General features: G+C 41.4%; 1 protein-coding gene across 1 annotated transcript in view; it reads left to right on the top strand.

The window, feature by feature from the left end:
* LOC137973003 (vitellogenin-like) overlaps positions 1-15,306 on the top strand; it is a 78,765-nt gene that overhangs the window by 18,109 nt on the left and 45,350 nt on the right. The window contains exons 10-12 of the mRNA XM_068819706.1: positions 42-207; positions 1,170-1,298; positions 2,236-2,427. Coding sequence (XP_068675807.1) covers positions 42-207; positions 1,170-1,298; positions 2,236-2,427 — 487 coding nt within the window. The remainder of the gene's footprint in view (positions 1-41; positions 208-1,169; positions 1,299-2,235; positions 2,428-15,306) is intronic.

Here is a 15,306-nt window from a genome sequence, read left to right as displayed (position 1 = left end):
ATTAATGCAACCTAAGTCCACTCTTTTTTCTTTCCCTGCAGGCAGTGGCTCTTGGAAGCTCTTCGATATGTCTACAACGAAGCTTCGTTCGACTTTATTGCGGATAGAATCAAGTCGCAAGCATTGAACACAAAACAGGCAGTGTCAGTTCTTCTGGGCTTTGCATTCAACACCAATCCATCGGAGAAAATATGCCAGAACATCTCAGTAAGGGTCAATTAACGGTTATTAAGTGGCTAGGGAACAACCTCAATTTGACATATAAATGACATTACTTTCAAGAAGCAGAATGTTTATTTTGATGGAAACGTTTTTGATTTAACAGTCTGTATTTACTAAATTGATTTAATTAAAATAATTGAGAGAGAGCTGGGACAAGAATGTACACAACTCATGTACACAAGTACATACACAACTCATTTAGCATGCAGCACTACAGCCAGTTTCAAGCTTTCGGGTTATTTGGTGGGCTCAAACTCTTGCCAGGCAGGTCTGAAACACAAGACGGACCATGAAATGCGTGGTACCGTAGGCATACATGTTTACGAATGATTTGCCAACCAATTGTGTATGTTGGAACAGTTCATTTTAAGCTCTTATTCAAACATGCCAATACTGTATTATACAGTGTGTCCAAAAGGGGGCGCCATATTCTCTCGATCAACAAAAAACGGGGTTTGGGGCTTGCATGGCCAGTACTATCTATGGTAGAGGCATGGAAAGCTATCTGACTGGTACAGCAATTTGTTCATTAAAGGAAGCTTTTAATGACAATTTGTCGTTTGTGTGTGAAAAGAGTTATCTGTTGACAGTTTTATTTTAAAAACCTCCAGTTAGTTTTCTCACCCTGGTAATATCTTGTAAGGCTTCCGTCTCTGTGTTGCTGTTTGTAACTATCTCCATATTGGTTGATTAGTCCTGTTTGAATGATCTTTAACAAAAACAGAGGTTTGAAGTAACCCCTTTTATAGACTAAGCGCGTCTCCTTGTTTAACTAAACAACAAAATTTAAAGAAGAAAAAGGGGAAAAGGAAGAATTTTTTTTTTTATTACAGCAAGCACTTAAACAAATCCATGTGTGGAATTTGTCTTTTTACTTTGCATTTTTAAAGGGCGTTTTTTCACGAAGAATTTATTTTTAAAAAATGCTTTCAACTTTTACTTCGTAGGATCTGTGCCTCCATTCCATTGTGCAAGGAGATGAAACATTGAAGAAGACTTGCTATTTAACCCAAGGAGCTCTGATGCACGAATACTGCAGGAAGAGGGGCCCAGACTGTTTTGAACGTCAAGCACTTGTACGTAATCAATGATTCTGACCACAGTAACACAAGGCTAACAAAGTGATAGGTTTATGAAGTATGTCACTCAGTCATATATGCCATATGTGACTGAGTGAAATGCATTTCTCAACTAGTGCATCAGCTTGCAACCCGGAGGATTTGATAGAATATAAACAAGCGGAAGCTTCTTCGTACAACCATGTTAACAGGGAGCTTACGAAACGACGACACCGACGGCAACGACGACGCTACAAAACAATAGGTTTAGTGAGCAAAAACAATGGATCTGCACGCTCTGCACGTGCGTTTTACATTTTGGTACATTTCTCTGCCGTCATCTCCTAAATGACGACGTGAAATGATCAAATCCAAGGTTCTGTGGGAGACGTTAGCACATGACGATGAATTTTCAGTTCTCTCTACGCTTCCAACTCACTCATACCAGTTTAATTCCTCGACATTTACTACACATTTTTAACGCGAAACGACATGAAATAGTTTCGTAGTGATATGAATAACGCGAACTCGTATTTTAAAATGGAGTCCTCGTTGCCGTCGCCGTCCTCGTTTCGTAAGCTGCCTAACAAGCCTTGTAGACGTAACTTTAGTTTTTAGAAATCGCCCTATGTAAACGAACGGATTCCGGATCCCGAGTTGTGGATTCCGGATTCAGAACTCGCGGGTTCCGTCGAAATGGATCCTGGATGCCATCGAGATCTGTAAATTCTGGCGTCCTTACAATGGATTCCGGATTCCACGCTGTGGATTCTAGATTTCAAAGCCTTCAAATCGGGTGATAAAAGGAAAAATAGTAAGTGAATGCAAAGACTGACCAATATACAATGACATAACTCATACCTATGTCTACAACACCTTTAATGTTTATCTTTGGTCAGTTCATATCTGTAGACATATACAGTCAGTTTAGTGTTTGTTTAATTTCTATTAACAGGAACTGACAAACCGACTGCTTATTGCTGACTGCCAGGAGAAGATTAACCTTGTGAAGATGATCGGAAACTTTGGCCACAGATCGCTGTACCGACCTCTTCTGGACATCATTAAGGACACTGCGAACATGCTGGAGTTACGTGTCACAGCAGTTTATGCACTGAGACGAATTGCACCAAGAATTCCGCAGAAGGTGAGGGCAAAAGTATATTTAACAATTACTCTGTGAGGGCGTGCTGGATATGAAGTGATAGATAACGCGCCGAGATGGTTATAATCATTTTATATCCAGCAAGCCCGAGTCGAATAATTGTTTTTTTAATAACTCCAGGATCAACAACTCTTCCATGTTGATATTATTTAGCTTTGGTCGGCCATTTTTTTCTCAGAATTGCAAAAATGTTTTAAGCTCGCTTTATTGCTGACGCATTCCTTGACCATATTTGGTACAGCAGGTATATGAACTGACAACCTGTGTGTGGCGAGCCAATGAAAATAGTAGTGGTGTACGACCCTTCACGTACCTTTTGACGAGTATAATTGGAGCGTTCTGATTGGTGGATAAAAATTTGGGCGGGAAATTCAAACGTACGTTAGGCAGCGTTTGGCGGGAAATCCAAAATTCAAAGGATGACGTCAAAAACACGTGAAACCTCCCTTTCTGTGAAACCTCAGGAAACAGGTTGGGTTGTTTTGTGTACCATATTGGAAAAAAATATAGCGGTCAGGAAATCCAAAGTTGGAGTGTCACACACGGGGATGGACCGAGAGGCCCTTCGCGGTAAAAAATGGAAACAAGACAGGATTTTTTTTACGAATCAAACGGTTTAATGACAACAAAAAGAAAAGTATGTACAGACGGTAACGTGTGAGGCCAGCTGGTGCTCGCCTCTTTAGCACACAAGGAAATAAGGAAACTTGAGAATTGAAATGCTAAAAAACGAAGGTAAAAAATACTGGAGAGTACATCCCCATAAGGGCAACCACTCCCCCGAGAAAAAAAACTATTTACAGAAAAAAGTGGAGAGAGTGCGTACTGAGACAGCGCGTATCCACATCTCTCAGTCGCAGACATTATATATCAGCCGACATACTACCAGCCGCCCAAATTGGTTTATTTACTAAATATCTTGAACCTGCAAACCGGCAGTATGCAACAGCAGAGATTTTCTTCTATTCGTCATTCTTTACACCTTTCCCAGCCGCGAGCAATTCGAAAGCCAGTATCCATCTTTCCCAGCGTGTCGACAAATTCCACCTGTGTCCTAGAACTCAAACCACGCCGATTCATTCACGTCACCAGGAAGCCTTGAGTAGGAGCTTTCCTCTCCCATACAAGCTCTTCGATTCAACCTTTGCGCGTATCTTTCTATTTTTAGAAAGCCACGAATTCCTCGGCTCTGCACGCAGTATTTAGAATGGCCAATCAGAATACATGTAATTGTCAAACGAAGAAAAAAAAATAGTAAAAGCAATGTATGCTAATTGATGTAAATGTGAGTCTCCAGCTGAAGGGTTATTTCTAAAAATAGTAAGATACGCGCTAAAGTTGATTCAAGGATACAGTGCATAGCGAGGCTCCTATGCTCCTGACATCACTCAAAATTACACTCACCATCTTCAAGCAAACACACACAAATGGCCGTCCTCGTCACCAACATGTAGGGTCTCCACAGATTCCGAAGGACCACACTGCATGTGCTAACCATTCTCGTTCGCAGAGACGCGATCCTTTTGGCCAGCGGCGGCTCTCGGCTCTGGGTATCAACCAACGAGAATTCGTGCTCACTCTTTGTCTTTCTACACATGCGCCTGTCGTTTACACAGCTTTTTAAGGAGGGGGAGGTACGTTACGACACGGATACTACTGACTTGGCTAAATTTCATGACAGAGCCCATTTATCATTAACTGTACATTCAATAAATAAATAAATAGGGATCCCAGTCGATCAAAGGCTATCCTGAAGATAACAAATAGGTTACATATACGAAGTAAAATTAACATAAATATTCGTGTAATTGCCAGTTTTCGGTCGGTTTACTCCTGTGGAAGCCTTTTGGCATCATTGTTGCATCGAGTTTGGTCTCCGAGTCGCATACGAACGAACCCGGCTTTCAAGATGTCACCGTTGGCAACACGACTCCTGTTCCTGTTAATTGTCGAGGTCTTTGTTCCATAATCATCAGTGACCCCGGACCGTCAGTCTGCACATTGTTCAGCCTTCTACAGCAGCCACATCGAACAAAAACTTCCTTAAATGCTCGCCTGTACTTAGGAATTCTCCACGCATAAATGAACGGATTAAAAACACAGTTTACCAAAAGGATTGTAACTGACAAAGCTAAAAATATCTGAAAGTTCCGCGTCTCTGCGAGGGACGGTCCAAGAGCAGATATGTTTAGAGCGATAAATAAAGGCATAAAGGTTACGTAAAATAAGACAAGAACCAGCAGAATAGCTGACAACAATTTCTGCTCTCTTTTTCTGTCAATACAAGTCCTCGGGTCTCTTTGAGCAACCGACAAATTTTCTACTGTATTTCGATTATGAAAACGGAGAGCAGTGTATGTTTTCCAATTAACCACAGGAAGAATAATTAAGAGCATTGTTACATGAACATGGCAATAAAGGAGAAGAAACACTCGACTGGAAACTGCCCACGGAAGACAAGCGAACAATACTGAGTAAATCCAGGTGAAGGCTGAAAACACTTTGACTCTCACATTGTTAAAGCGAGCTCTGTGACGGAGCGGGGAACTTATTGCGTGGAAACGTTCCACAGACATTGCAGATATTGTACAGGTGGACACAATACTTGTGACAATCGCGAAGGTATATATCACAATTCGCGCTCCATAAAGGTCTTCTGCTGATCTTCCGTTTAACAAACTGATGTAGTAATAAATCCTTCCGCAGCCCGGCACAACTCCTGTTAACAAATCGCACACTCCTAAATTTATCACCAATAGCGACACTGGTGAATCTCGTACCCGATACCGAACAGGATTTCGGAAGACTGCAATCAGGAAAACCAGGTTAGAAATCACCGCTGATATTGCAAGCACAAAGATCAACATTAAGTCAGCTAGATAATCAAAATGCTCTCGAAATTTGAGGTTAGATGTTGAATTCGCCTCATTTGAATTAAACATTGTACTAAAGCAAAACAAGTTTGGGTCACTCTTGTGAACTCTTGAAGCGCTCAAAAAGCAACTGATTCGTAGCGAATGTTCTTTCGAATATCATAGTCAATTTGAACGGGGGAGATGAGACGTAATCTTGTGTTTAATTTAGAAAAAAAAAACTCTTAAAACTAACGACAGCTATTTTAAAAATTCTAATCTGAAATAGAAAGTGTCATTGCCGATCGTGACAACTGAAGTCTCGAGGGTTGTCCAATGCACACGAACTGAGTCGGGTCGACTTTTTGGTGAAGACGACCCGTCAAACCGAAGTCGGGTCGTGCTGTTTGCGGAAGTAAAGTAACAGGAAGTTGCTATTTTAAAGAAGGTTCGAGGAACTTTCTAAAAATGGTGACGGGTCGTAAGGACCCCTCTAGTGCGTGACGATCCGACTATTGGACTATTGGAAATGTCAGGTGGAGAGGGATTTAGAAAAAAAACATGTATATGTGAAGATGGTGGAGGCGGTGAGGCCGGCTGAAAATGTTGACGGGTGGTAGCGACCCGTCTAGTTCGTGACAAGCTGTCATTTGAAGAAGTCGACCGGACTATTGGAAATGTCAGGTGGTGAGGGACTTAGAAAAAAACATGTATTTGTGAAGATAGTGGAGGCGGTGAGGCCGCCTGAAAATGTTGACGGGTGGTAGCGACCCGTCTAGTTCGTGACGAGCTGTCATTTGAAGAAGTCGACCGGACTATTGGAAATGTCAGGTGGTGAGGGACTTAGAAAAAAACATGTATTTGTGAAGATAGTGGAGGCGGTGAGGCCGCCTGAAAATGTTGACGGGTGGTAGCGACCCGTCTAGTTCGTGACGAGCTGTCATTTGAAGAAGTCGACCGGACTATTGGAAATGTCAGGTGGTGAGGGACTTAGAAAAAAACATGTATTTGTGAAGATAGTGGAGGCGGTGAGGCCGCCTGAAAATGTTGACGGGTGGTAGCGACCCGTCTAGTTCGTGACGAGCTGTCATTTGAAGAAGTCGACCGGACTATTGGAAATGTCAGGTGGTGAGGGACTTAGAAAAAAACATGTATTTGTGAAGATAGTGGAGGCGGTGAGGCCGCCTGAAAATGTTGACGGGTGGTAGCGACCCGTCTAGTTCGTGACAAGCTGTCATTTGAAGAAGTCGACCGGACTATTGGAAATGTCAGGTGGTGAGGGACTTAGAAAAAAACATGTATTTGTGAAGATAGTGGAGGTGGTGAGGCTGCCTGAAAATGTTGACGGGTGGTAGCGACCCGTCTAGTTCGTGACGAGCTGTCATTTGAAGAAGTCGACCGGACTATTGGAAATGTCAGGTGGTGAGGGACTTAGAAAAAAAACATGTATTTGTGAAGATAGTGGAAGCGGTGAGGGCGGCTGAAAATGTTGACGGGTGGTAGCGACCCGTCTAGTTCGTGACAAGCTGTCATTTGAAAAAGTCGACCGGACTATTGGAAATGTCAGGTGGTGAGGGACTTAGAAAAAAACATGTATTTGTGAAGATAGTGGAGGCGGTGAGGCGGGCTGAAAATGTTGACGGGTCGTAACGACCCGTCTAGTTCGTGACAAGCTGTCATTTGAAAAAGTCGACCCGGCTATTGGAAATGTCAGGTGGTGAGGAAAAACGACTCTACGAATAAATGATCTCAAATTAGAAGCTGTCCACAAATGGCTTTATGTCACAATTAAACTCAAATGCAAATTTCATCTCATCGAATGAGGCGCACGATTTCAGTTCGTTTACAGCCAGTTTTCATCCCTTTTCTCTGAGATTTGATGAGAATGTTGCCCGATAATGTGGCAAAAAACCCGTGTCGGGTTTAACAGTGGATAAAAACAAACCATACATGTAATCAAAATGCCTCGACACGGTTTTTTATATCAAGGTGTGAAGAAAACGTAGTTTCCGGTTAAATTCTGACCGGAAACGAACTCAATTTGTGAAACTACATACTTTTGGAAAATGATGGCTATTTTAGGAAAGGTATTTTATTTCTTGCTTAAGTCAACTAATAATCGGGATTTACAATTCCTAAGCGTGCAGAAAATATATACTTTATTGGGGTTTTTATGAAACGTGTGACCGTGAAGCAGCGACAATGGGAGGTTGTCCGTTTGGGGTGTACTGACATTTAAATGACGCAAAACTCATGAAGTGAATTGTTATGCTGCGTTCTTCTAACAGATTAGGATGCCGTTTTTTTTTTGTCCCTAGTACCATGAACTTCCGAGCGAAGGCACTTTACGTGTTGCTAGGATCTTCCTAGCTCACAGCTAGGAAGATCCTAGCACTACCTTCTAGGATCTTCTTAGTGCTAGGATCTTCCTACCTCCATGTAAACAGCCCCTTAGACACATCACAATTAATTTTGACAACTGGCATTATTTCGAGGCTGGGGGGGGGGGGGGGGTGGTATGTTCGACACTGACTTCCTCCAATCGATTGAAGTGCTGGGTTTATTGTCAGCAGGGGAACGCTTTCTTTTCTTTGTTGGTGTAGCAGGATTCAGTTTTCTGCTGGTATAATCCTCCATGTGTCTTGTGCTGAATGTGTGTGTAAGGAGCAGAAAGCAAAATCCATAAGTTATTGACGGGTGTACAAAAGATGCGAATTTCTTGAAAGGATTATAAATGAATGACAAATAGTTGGCGGAGAAACGGGCAAGACAACTAGATTTTATCTTCAATAACGCAGATACAAAGAGACACGTCTGGTTCTACTACGACCTCGATTACCTGAAGTATCTGTACAGGCAAGACACTGATCGCCGAATCCCCCCGAATCGGCTCCAAGTAGTTATCCCCCACACGTTATAGGTATGCTCTCCTTTTTTACGAGGTCTTTCCGTGTATCGTTGTGACACTTCAGAAAAAAAGGAAACCACTTTTTGAACGATTTTGGAACGAACGCTTTCTAAACGTCAAAACGACGCTTTCTACAACAGCGAGTTCTAATCTAACCGGTCTTTCAATTGTTTCCACACATCCTTTTTAGCCGACGGCATACAATTGTAGTAAGGGTATAATTTCTTCTAAGAACAAACGAAAAATTCTACGCAACTGAGATGCTCTCCTTTCTTTTCTTTTCTTTTATTTATAGTGACATTTATTGTATCAGTATTTAGTCGCTACTCTTTGGGAACGGCAAATAAAAAATAATACTGAGCAGCATGAAGGAACCATTCACCATTTTTGGTTGCTTTTAGGAAGCTTGCAGCTATTTTCGCTACGCTTGGATGTCTTGAGGGAGTGTACGGCGATTTCGCTACGCTTTAAGAACGAAGCATGAATGCTGTTCTGGTCGATGTTTATAATTTTCTATGCGTATATCGATATTTCAGCCGCTACTTCTTTGAGAACGAAGCATATAACATTTTTGAGCAGCACAGCCTCCTTTGTTCATCGAAGGTTTTCTTTCTCTCACCCTGTGGCATTTCCATCGCTACGCTTTAAGAACGAAGCATTCAACCTTTCGGGGCGCTCTTACAGTCGTCATTTTTTCTGTTTCTGAACAGCATGTTGTCAGGGTTTTAAGGACACATTCGCAACATTTGGGAATGCTGTTCTGGTCGATGTTAATAATTTTCTATGCGTATATCGATATTTTAGTCGCAACTCTCTGAGAACGAAGCATACAACATTTTTGAGCAGCACAGCCTTCTTTGCTCATCGAAGTTTTCTTTCTTTATATATCAGCCGACATGCCAGCCGCCCAAATTGGTTTATTTACTAAATATCTTGAACCTGCAAACCGGCAGTATGCAACAGCAGAGCCTTCTTCTATTCGACACTCTTTACACCTTTCCAAGCCGCGAGCAATTCGAAAGCCAGTATCCATCTTTCCCAGCGTGTCGACAAATTCCATCTGTGTCCTAGAAGTCAAACCACGCCGATTCATTCACGTCACCAGGAAGCCTTGAGTAGGAGCTTTCCTCTCCCATACAAGCTCTACGAGTCAACCTTTGCGGGTATCTTTCTATATTTAAAAAGCCACGAATTCCTCGGCTCTGCACACACGTTTTAGAATGGCCAATCAGAATACATGTAATTGTCAAAGGAAGAAAAAATAGTAAAAACAATATATGCTGATTGATGTAAATGTAAGTCTCCTGCTGAAGGGTTAGTTCTAAAAATAGTAAGATACGCGCTAAAGTTGACTCAAGGATACAGTGCATAGCAAGGCTCCTATGCTCCTGACATCACTCAAAATTACACTCGCGATCGCCATCTTCAAGCAAATACACACAAATGGCCGGCCTCGTCACCAACATGCAGGATCTCCACAGATTCCGAAGGAACAAACAGATTAAACCACACTCCATGTGCTAACCATTCTCGTTCGAAGAGACGCAATCCCTTTGGCCAGCGGCGGCTCTCAGTACCAACCAACGAGAATTCGTGCTCACTCTTTTTTTTTTTCTACACATGCGTCTGTCTTTTACACAGCTTTTAAAGGGACACTTTCACGAGTTGCGCTTGCGCTAGCGTCGTGCGAAAACTTGAAAAGTGTTAGATTAACTTTTTCAAGTTGAATCGACAAATTCAAAATGGCTTCCACTGGGGAGGGCCATGTTGGACTAGGAGAAACTCCTGGAGAAAAAGGAAGGCTTTAACGGATCGCAAAGAATACTTGAAGAAATGGAATAATACGCACAAGCGTATTTATCTGAAGCAAAGAATTTTTCACGCCTGGCTGCAAGCTAAATTCGAAGCTGGCTACGAAGCGTGCAGCGACAGTAATTTTGTACTGTAAGCACTTTCACATTTACAAAAGTTTATTGATCCGGAAAGTTCTTCCTGACAGGTAAATATTAAATTCTGTGCGCTATGTTTGACATAGAATTCATTAACTGCGAATATACGTGACTCACGCGTGAAGCCATTATGGCGGCTAGAATTTGCGAGAGCAAACCAACTCGAGCATGCGCAGTTCATGACAGTTCCCCTTTTAATTAAGGAGGGAGGGTACGTTACAACACGGATACTACTGACTTGGCTAAATTTCGTGACACAGTCCATTTATCATTAACTGTACATTCAATAAATAAATAAATAAATAAATAAATAAATAACTTGGGATCCCAAAGGCTATCCTGAAGATAACAAATAGGTTACATAGGAAGTAAAAGTAACATAAATATTCGTGTAATTGCCAGTTTTTGGACGGTTTACTCCTCTGGACGCCTTTTGCCATCACTGTTGCATCGAGTTTGGTCTCCGAGTCACATACGAATGAACCTTTCAAGATGTCACCGTTGGCAACACGACTTCTTTTCCTGTTAATTAACGAGGTCTTTGTTCCATAATCATCAGTGACCCCGGACCGTCAGTCTGCACATTGTTCAGCCTTCTACAGCAGCCACATCGACCAAACACTTCCTTAAATGCTCGCCTGTACTTAGGAATTCTCCACGCATAAATGAACGGATTAAAAACACAGTTTACCAAAAGGATTGCAACTGACAAAGCAAAAAATGTCTGAAAGCGCCGCGTCTCTGCGAGGGACGGTCCAAGAGCAGACATGTTTAGAGCGATAAATAAAGGCATAACGGTTACGTAAAATAAGACAAGAACCAACAGAATGGCTGACAACAATTTCTGCTCTCTTTTTCTGTCAATACAAGTCCTCGGGTCTCTTTGAGCAACCGAGAAATTTTCTAATGTATTTCGATTATGAAAACGGAGAGCAGTGTATGTTTTCCAATTAACCACAGGAAGAATAATAGACCAATTCGGCTAACTCAATGTTGTACCCAATTCAAATCTCTCGGGGTTAAGATTCTTTGTGTGTTGAATTTGCATGACAATGAAGCATTCACATTTAAATGATATGGAAATACTTGGAACAAAACGCTTTATTCCCAAAAGATTTGAATTGGGTACAACATTGAGTTAGCCGAATTGGTCTATTAAGGGCATTGTTACATGAACATGGCAATGAAGGAGAAAAAACACCCGACTGGAAACTGCCTGCGAAAGACAAGCGAACAATACGGAGTAAATCCAGCTGGAGGCTGAAAACACTTTGACTCTCACATTGTTAAAGCGAGCTCTGTGACGGAGCGGGGAACTTATTGCGTGGAAACGTTCCACAGACATTGCAGATATTGTGCAGGTTGACACAATACTTGTGACAATCGCGAAGGTATTTATCACAATTGCCGCTCCATAAAGGTCTTCTCTTGATCTTCCGTTTAACAAACTGATGTAGTAATAAATCCTTCCGCAGCCCGGCATAACTCCTGTTAACAAATCGCACACTCCTAAATTTATCACCAATAGCGACACTGGTGAATCTCGTACCCGATACCGAACAGGATTTCGCAAGACTGCAATCAGGAAAACCAGGTTAGAAATCACCGCTGATATTGCAAGCACAAAGATCAACATAAAGTGAGCTAGATAATAAAAATGCTCTCGAAATTTGAGGTAAGATGTTGAATTCGCCTCATTTGAATTAAACATTGTACTAAAGCAAAACAAGTTTGGGGCACTCTTGTGAACTCTTGAAGCGGCTCAAGAAGCAACTGATTTGTAGCGAATATTCTTTCGAATATTATAGTTAATTTGAACGTGGTGGGGGGGATGAGACGTAATTTTGTGAATAATTTAGAAAAAGAAAACTCTTAAAACTAACGACAGCTATTTTAAAAATTCTAATCTGAACTAGAAAGTGTCATTGCCGATCATGACAACTGAAGTCTCGCGTTTCAATCGAGCCGATTTCTATTCCAGATTCTCTACAACCAATCTGTTACCAAGAAAACACAATTTTACAGGGCGTGTGATGTCCCTTACAGAATTTGTATACGTTGACAAACGATTGTGCTAAGGACTGAACCAATTAGCAAAAAACTGAAGAAGAACAAAAGCCTTTCCGGCGGTATCCGGAAAACAGATGTCGATTTTCCGAAAGTGTTCAACCATTGGAATACTTTACAGCAGCTGCGGACGTAATCTTATCTTTAATTAACCCTTTCTTGACGAGCGATTTGTACAAGCCAAAGGATTACCAATCAAGGACTCTTAAAAGTAAAGACAACTATTTTAGAAAGTGCAACCTGAAATAGGAAGTATCATAATTGAAGTGTTGCATTTGAATCAGAATTAAAACCTACGGCAAGCCGATTTCTTTTTCGGATGCTCCACACCTGACCTATGACCAAGAAACAAAATTTTACAGGGGCTATGATTTCTTTTACACAATTTGTAGAAGTTCAAAAGAAACGTTTGTGCTGAGTGCTGTATGAAGAGGTCAAGAGCAATTTGCAGGCCATGCGAAATGTTTACAAAGAGGGATGTTTGAAGTTTACAACATTTTAAATGAATACCTGACATCACTTTGGTGACATAGCGCATGCGCATCTAGTGCCAGTCCTCAATCGTGCGTTTCAATGAAAAAATATCTAAAAAACTAAAAACGAAAAGAAATAAAGCAGTGATTTTTTTTTTCATCCCACCGGAACCATGTAATCATTGTTCATAATTTGTAGCATGGGATTGCTGTTTGCACAAAAAACAAAGGAGAAATATGTAAGAAAATTTTTATTAAAATGATGCATTTATGACATCATAACTTCGATGAAAAATAAATTTTCTTTAAATCCTCTTTCCAGATTATACATTAGAATGTTAATGCACCGTTGCAATAGTTTTCAGAGTACGCAAACTCGCTGAGTTTACCCTGTGATTTCAAGCAGAGGTGTACACACTTGGCCAAAAAGGACAATGGTGGAGTTAAATGGACGCGAAAAATTACCATATGAAGTCTCCCAAGGCAATGGTTTTGTAGAAAACTGGAAACTCTTCACTTCGGCGGCGTTCGTGGGTTCACGGGCATCAACGACAGCTTTAACTCTAACATCAGTGGGACTAATTCCACGCGCTGACAACACATGACCAATAAATTCCAGGTGTGTCGTCTTCAGTTGACCGTGATTTGTCGCGGTTAAGTGTCGATCCCTTCTGCTCAAAACTCTCACTTTATTGTCATATCTTCCATCATTTTCCTCTCCAATGTCAGCATGAACTATCACATCATCAAGGATATTCTGAACACCTTCACAGTCCTGTAGGGCTTGTCGGACGACCTTCTGATAAACCATCTAAAGCATCTCGATCGCGCGAAATACCAAAAACATACACACTATGACTTTTCTATCATCTTCAACTTCTACTTGCCTTACAATGTTATGCAGGTCCCATTTCCTTCTCCCATCTTGTGTCTTCGGTTTACTTTTATACACTCTTGGCGTGTACCCTTACACTGCCTGCGCAGTTTTCCTTCGGGGGGGGGGGGGGGGGGGGAGCCTTATGACCCACAATTCCACAACAAAAACATCGAACCACAATAATTTTTTAGCTGTTAAGTTTACTTTTCCACTGGTTATCACGGCAACACTATTCATTTCATTAGTTGCACCTTCAAACGAGGGAGCTCGTTTCTCAGATCTTCGACGTTCTCCACTGTGATATCTTCCCCAACGAGCAAAGTGAAGAAAACGTCTTTAATAATAACCCCACATGAATTTTCGGGCGATTTTATTGGCTAATTTACCTCACATGGTGCAAACTCACACCCATACAAGCTCTTTGATTCAACCTTTGCACGTATCTTTCTATTTTTAGAAAGGCACGAATTCCTCGGCTCTGCACGCACTATTTAGAATGGCCAATCAGAATACATGTAATTGTCAAACGAAGAAAAAAATAGTAAAAGCAATGTATGCTGATTGATGTAAATTTAAGTCTCCTGCTGAAGGGTTAGTTCTAAAAATAGTAAGATACGCTCAAAGGTTGGCTCAAGGATACAGTGCATAGCGAGGCTCCTATGCTCCTGTCATCATTCAAAATTACACTCGACATATTCAAGCAAATACACACAATTGGCCGTCCTCGTCACCAACTTGTAGGGTCTCCACAGATTCCGAAGGAACAAACAGATCAAACCACACTCCATGTGCTAACCATTCTCGTTCGAAGAGACGCGATCCTTTTGGCTAGCGGCGGCTCTCAGTACCAACCAACGAGAATTCGTGCTCACTTTTTTTTTTCTACACATGCGCCTGTCTTTTACACACCTTTTAAAGGGACACTTTCACGAGTTGTGCTTGCGCTAGCGTCGTGCGAAAACTTGAAAAGTGTTAGGTTAACTTTTTCAAGTTGAATCGACAAATTCAAAATGGCGTCCACTGTGGAGGGCCATGTTGGACTAAGGAGAAACTCCTGGAGAAAAAGGAAGGCTTTAACGGATCGCAAAGAATACCTGAAGGAGTGGAATAACACGCACAAGCGTATTTATCTGAAGCAAAGAAATTTTTCACGCCTGGCTGCAAGCTAAATTCGAAGCTGGCTACGAAGCGTGCAGCGACAGTAATTTCGCTTTGTACTGCAAGCACTTTCACATTTACAAAAGTTTATTGATCCGGAAAGTTCTTCCTGACAGGTAAATATTAAATTCTGAGCGCTATGTTTGACGTAGAATTCATTAACTGCGAATATACGTGACTCACGCGTGAATACATTATGGCGGCTAGAATTTGCGAGGGCAAACCAACTCGAGCATGCGCAGCTCATGACAGTTTCCCTTTTAATTAAGGAGGGAGGGTACGTTACAACACGGATACTACTGACTTGGCTAAATTTCGTGACACAGTCCATTTATCATTAGCTGTACATTCAATAAATAAATAAATAAATAAATAAATAAATAAATAACTTGGGATCCCAAAGGCTATCCCGAAGATAACAAATAGGTTACATAGGAAGTAAAAGTAACATAAATATTCGTGTAATTGCCAGTTTTTTGACGGTTTACTCCTCTGGAAGCCTTTGCCATCACTGTTGCATCGAGTTTGGTCTCCGAGTCGCATACGAATGAACCTTTCAAGATGTCACCGTTGGCAA

Source organism: Montipora foliosa, chromosome 10 (assembly GCF_036669935.1).
Source record: "Montipora foliosa isolate CH-2021 chromosome 10, ASM3666993v2, whole genome shotgun sequence".
NCBI classification, from domain to species: domain Eukaryota; kingdom Metazoa; phylum Cnidaria; class Anthozoa; order Scleractinia; family Acroporidae; genus Montipora; species Montipora foliosa.
This window is presented reverse-complemented; position numbering and strand designations above follow the sequence as displayed.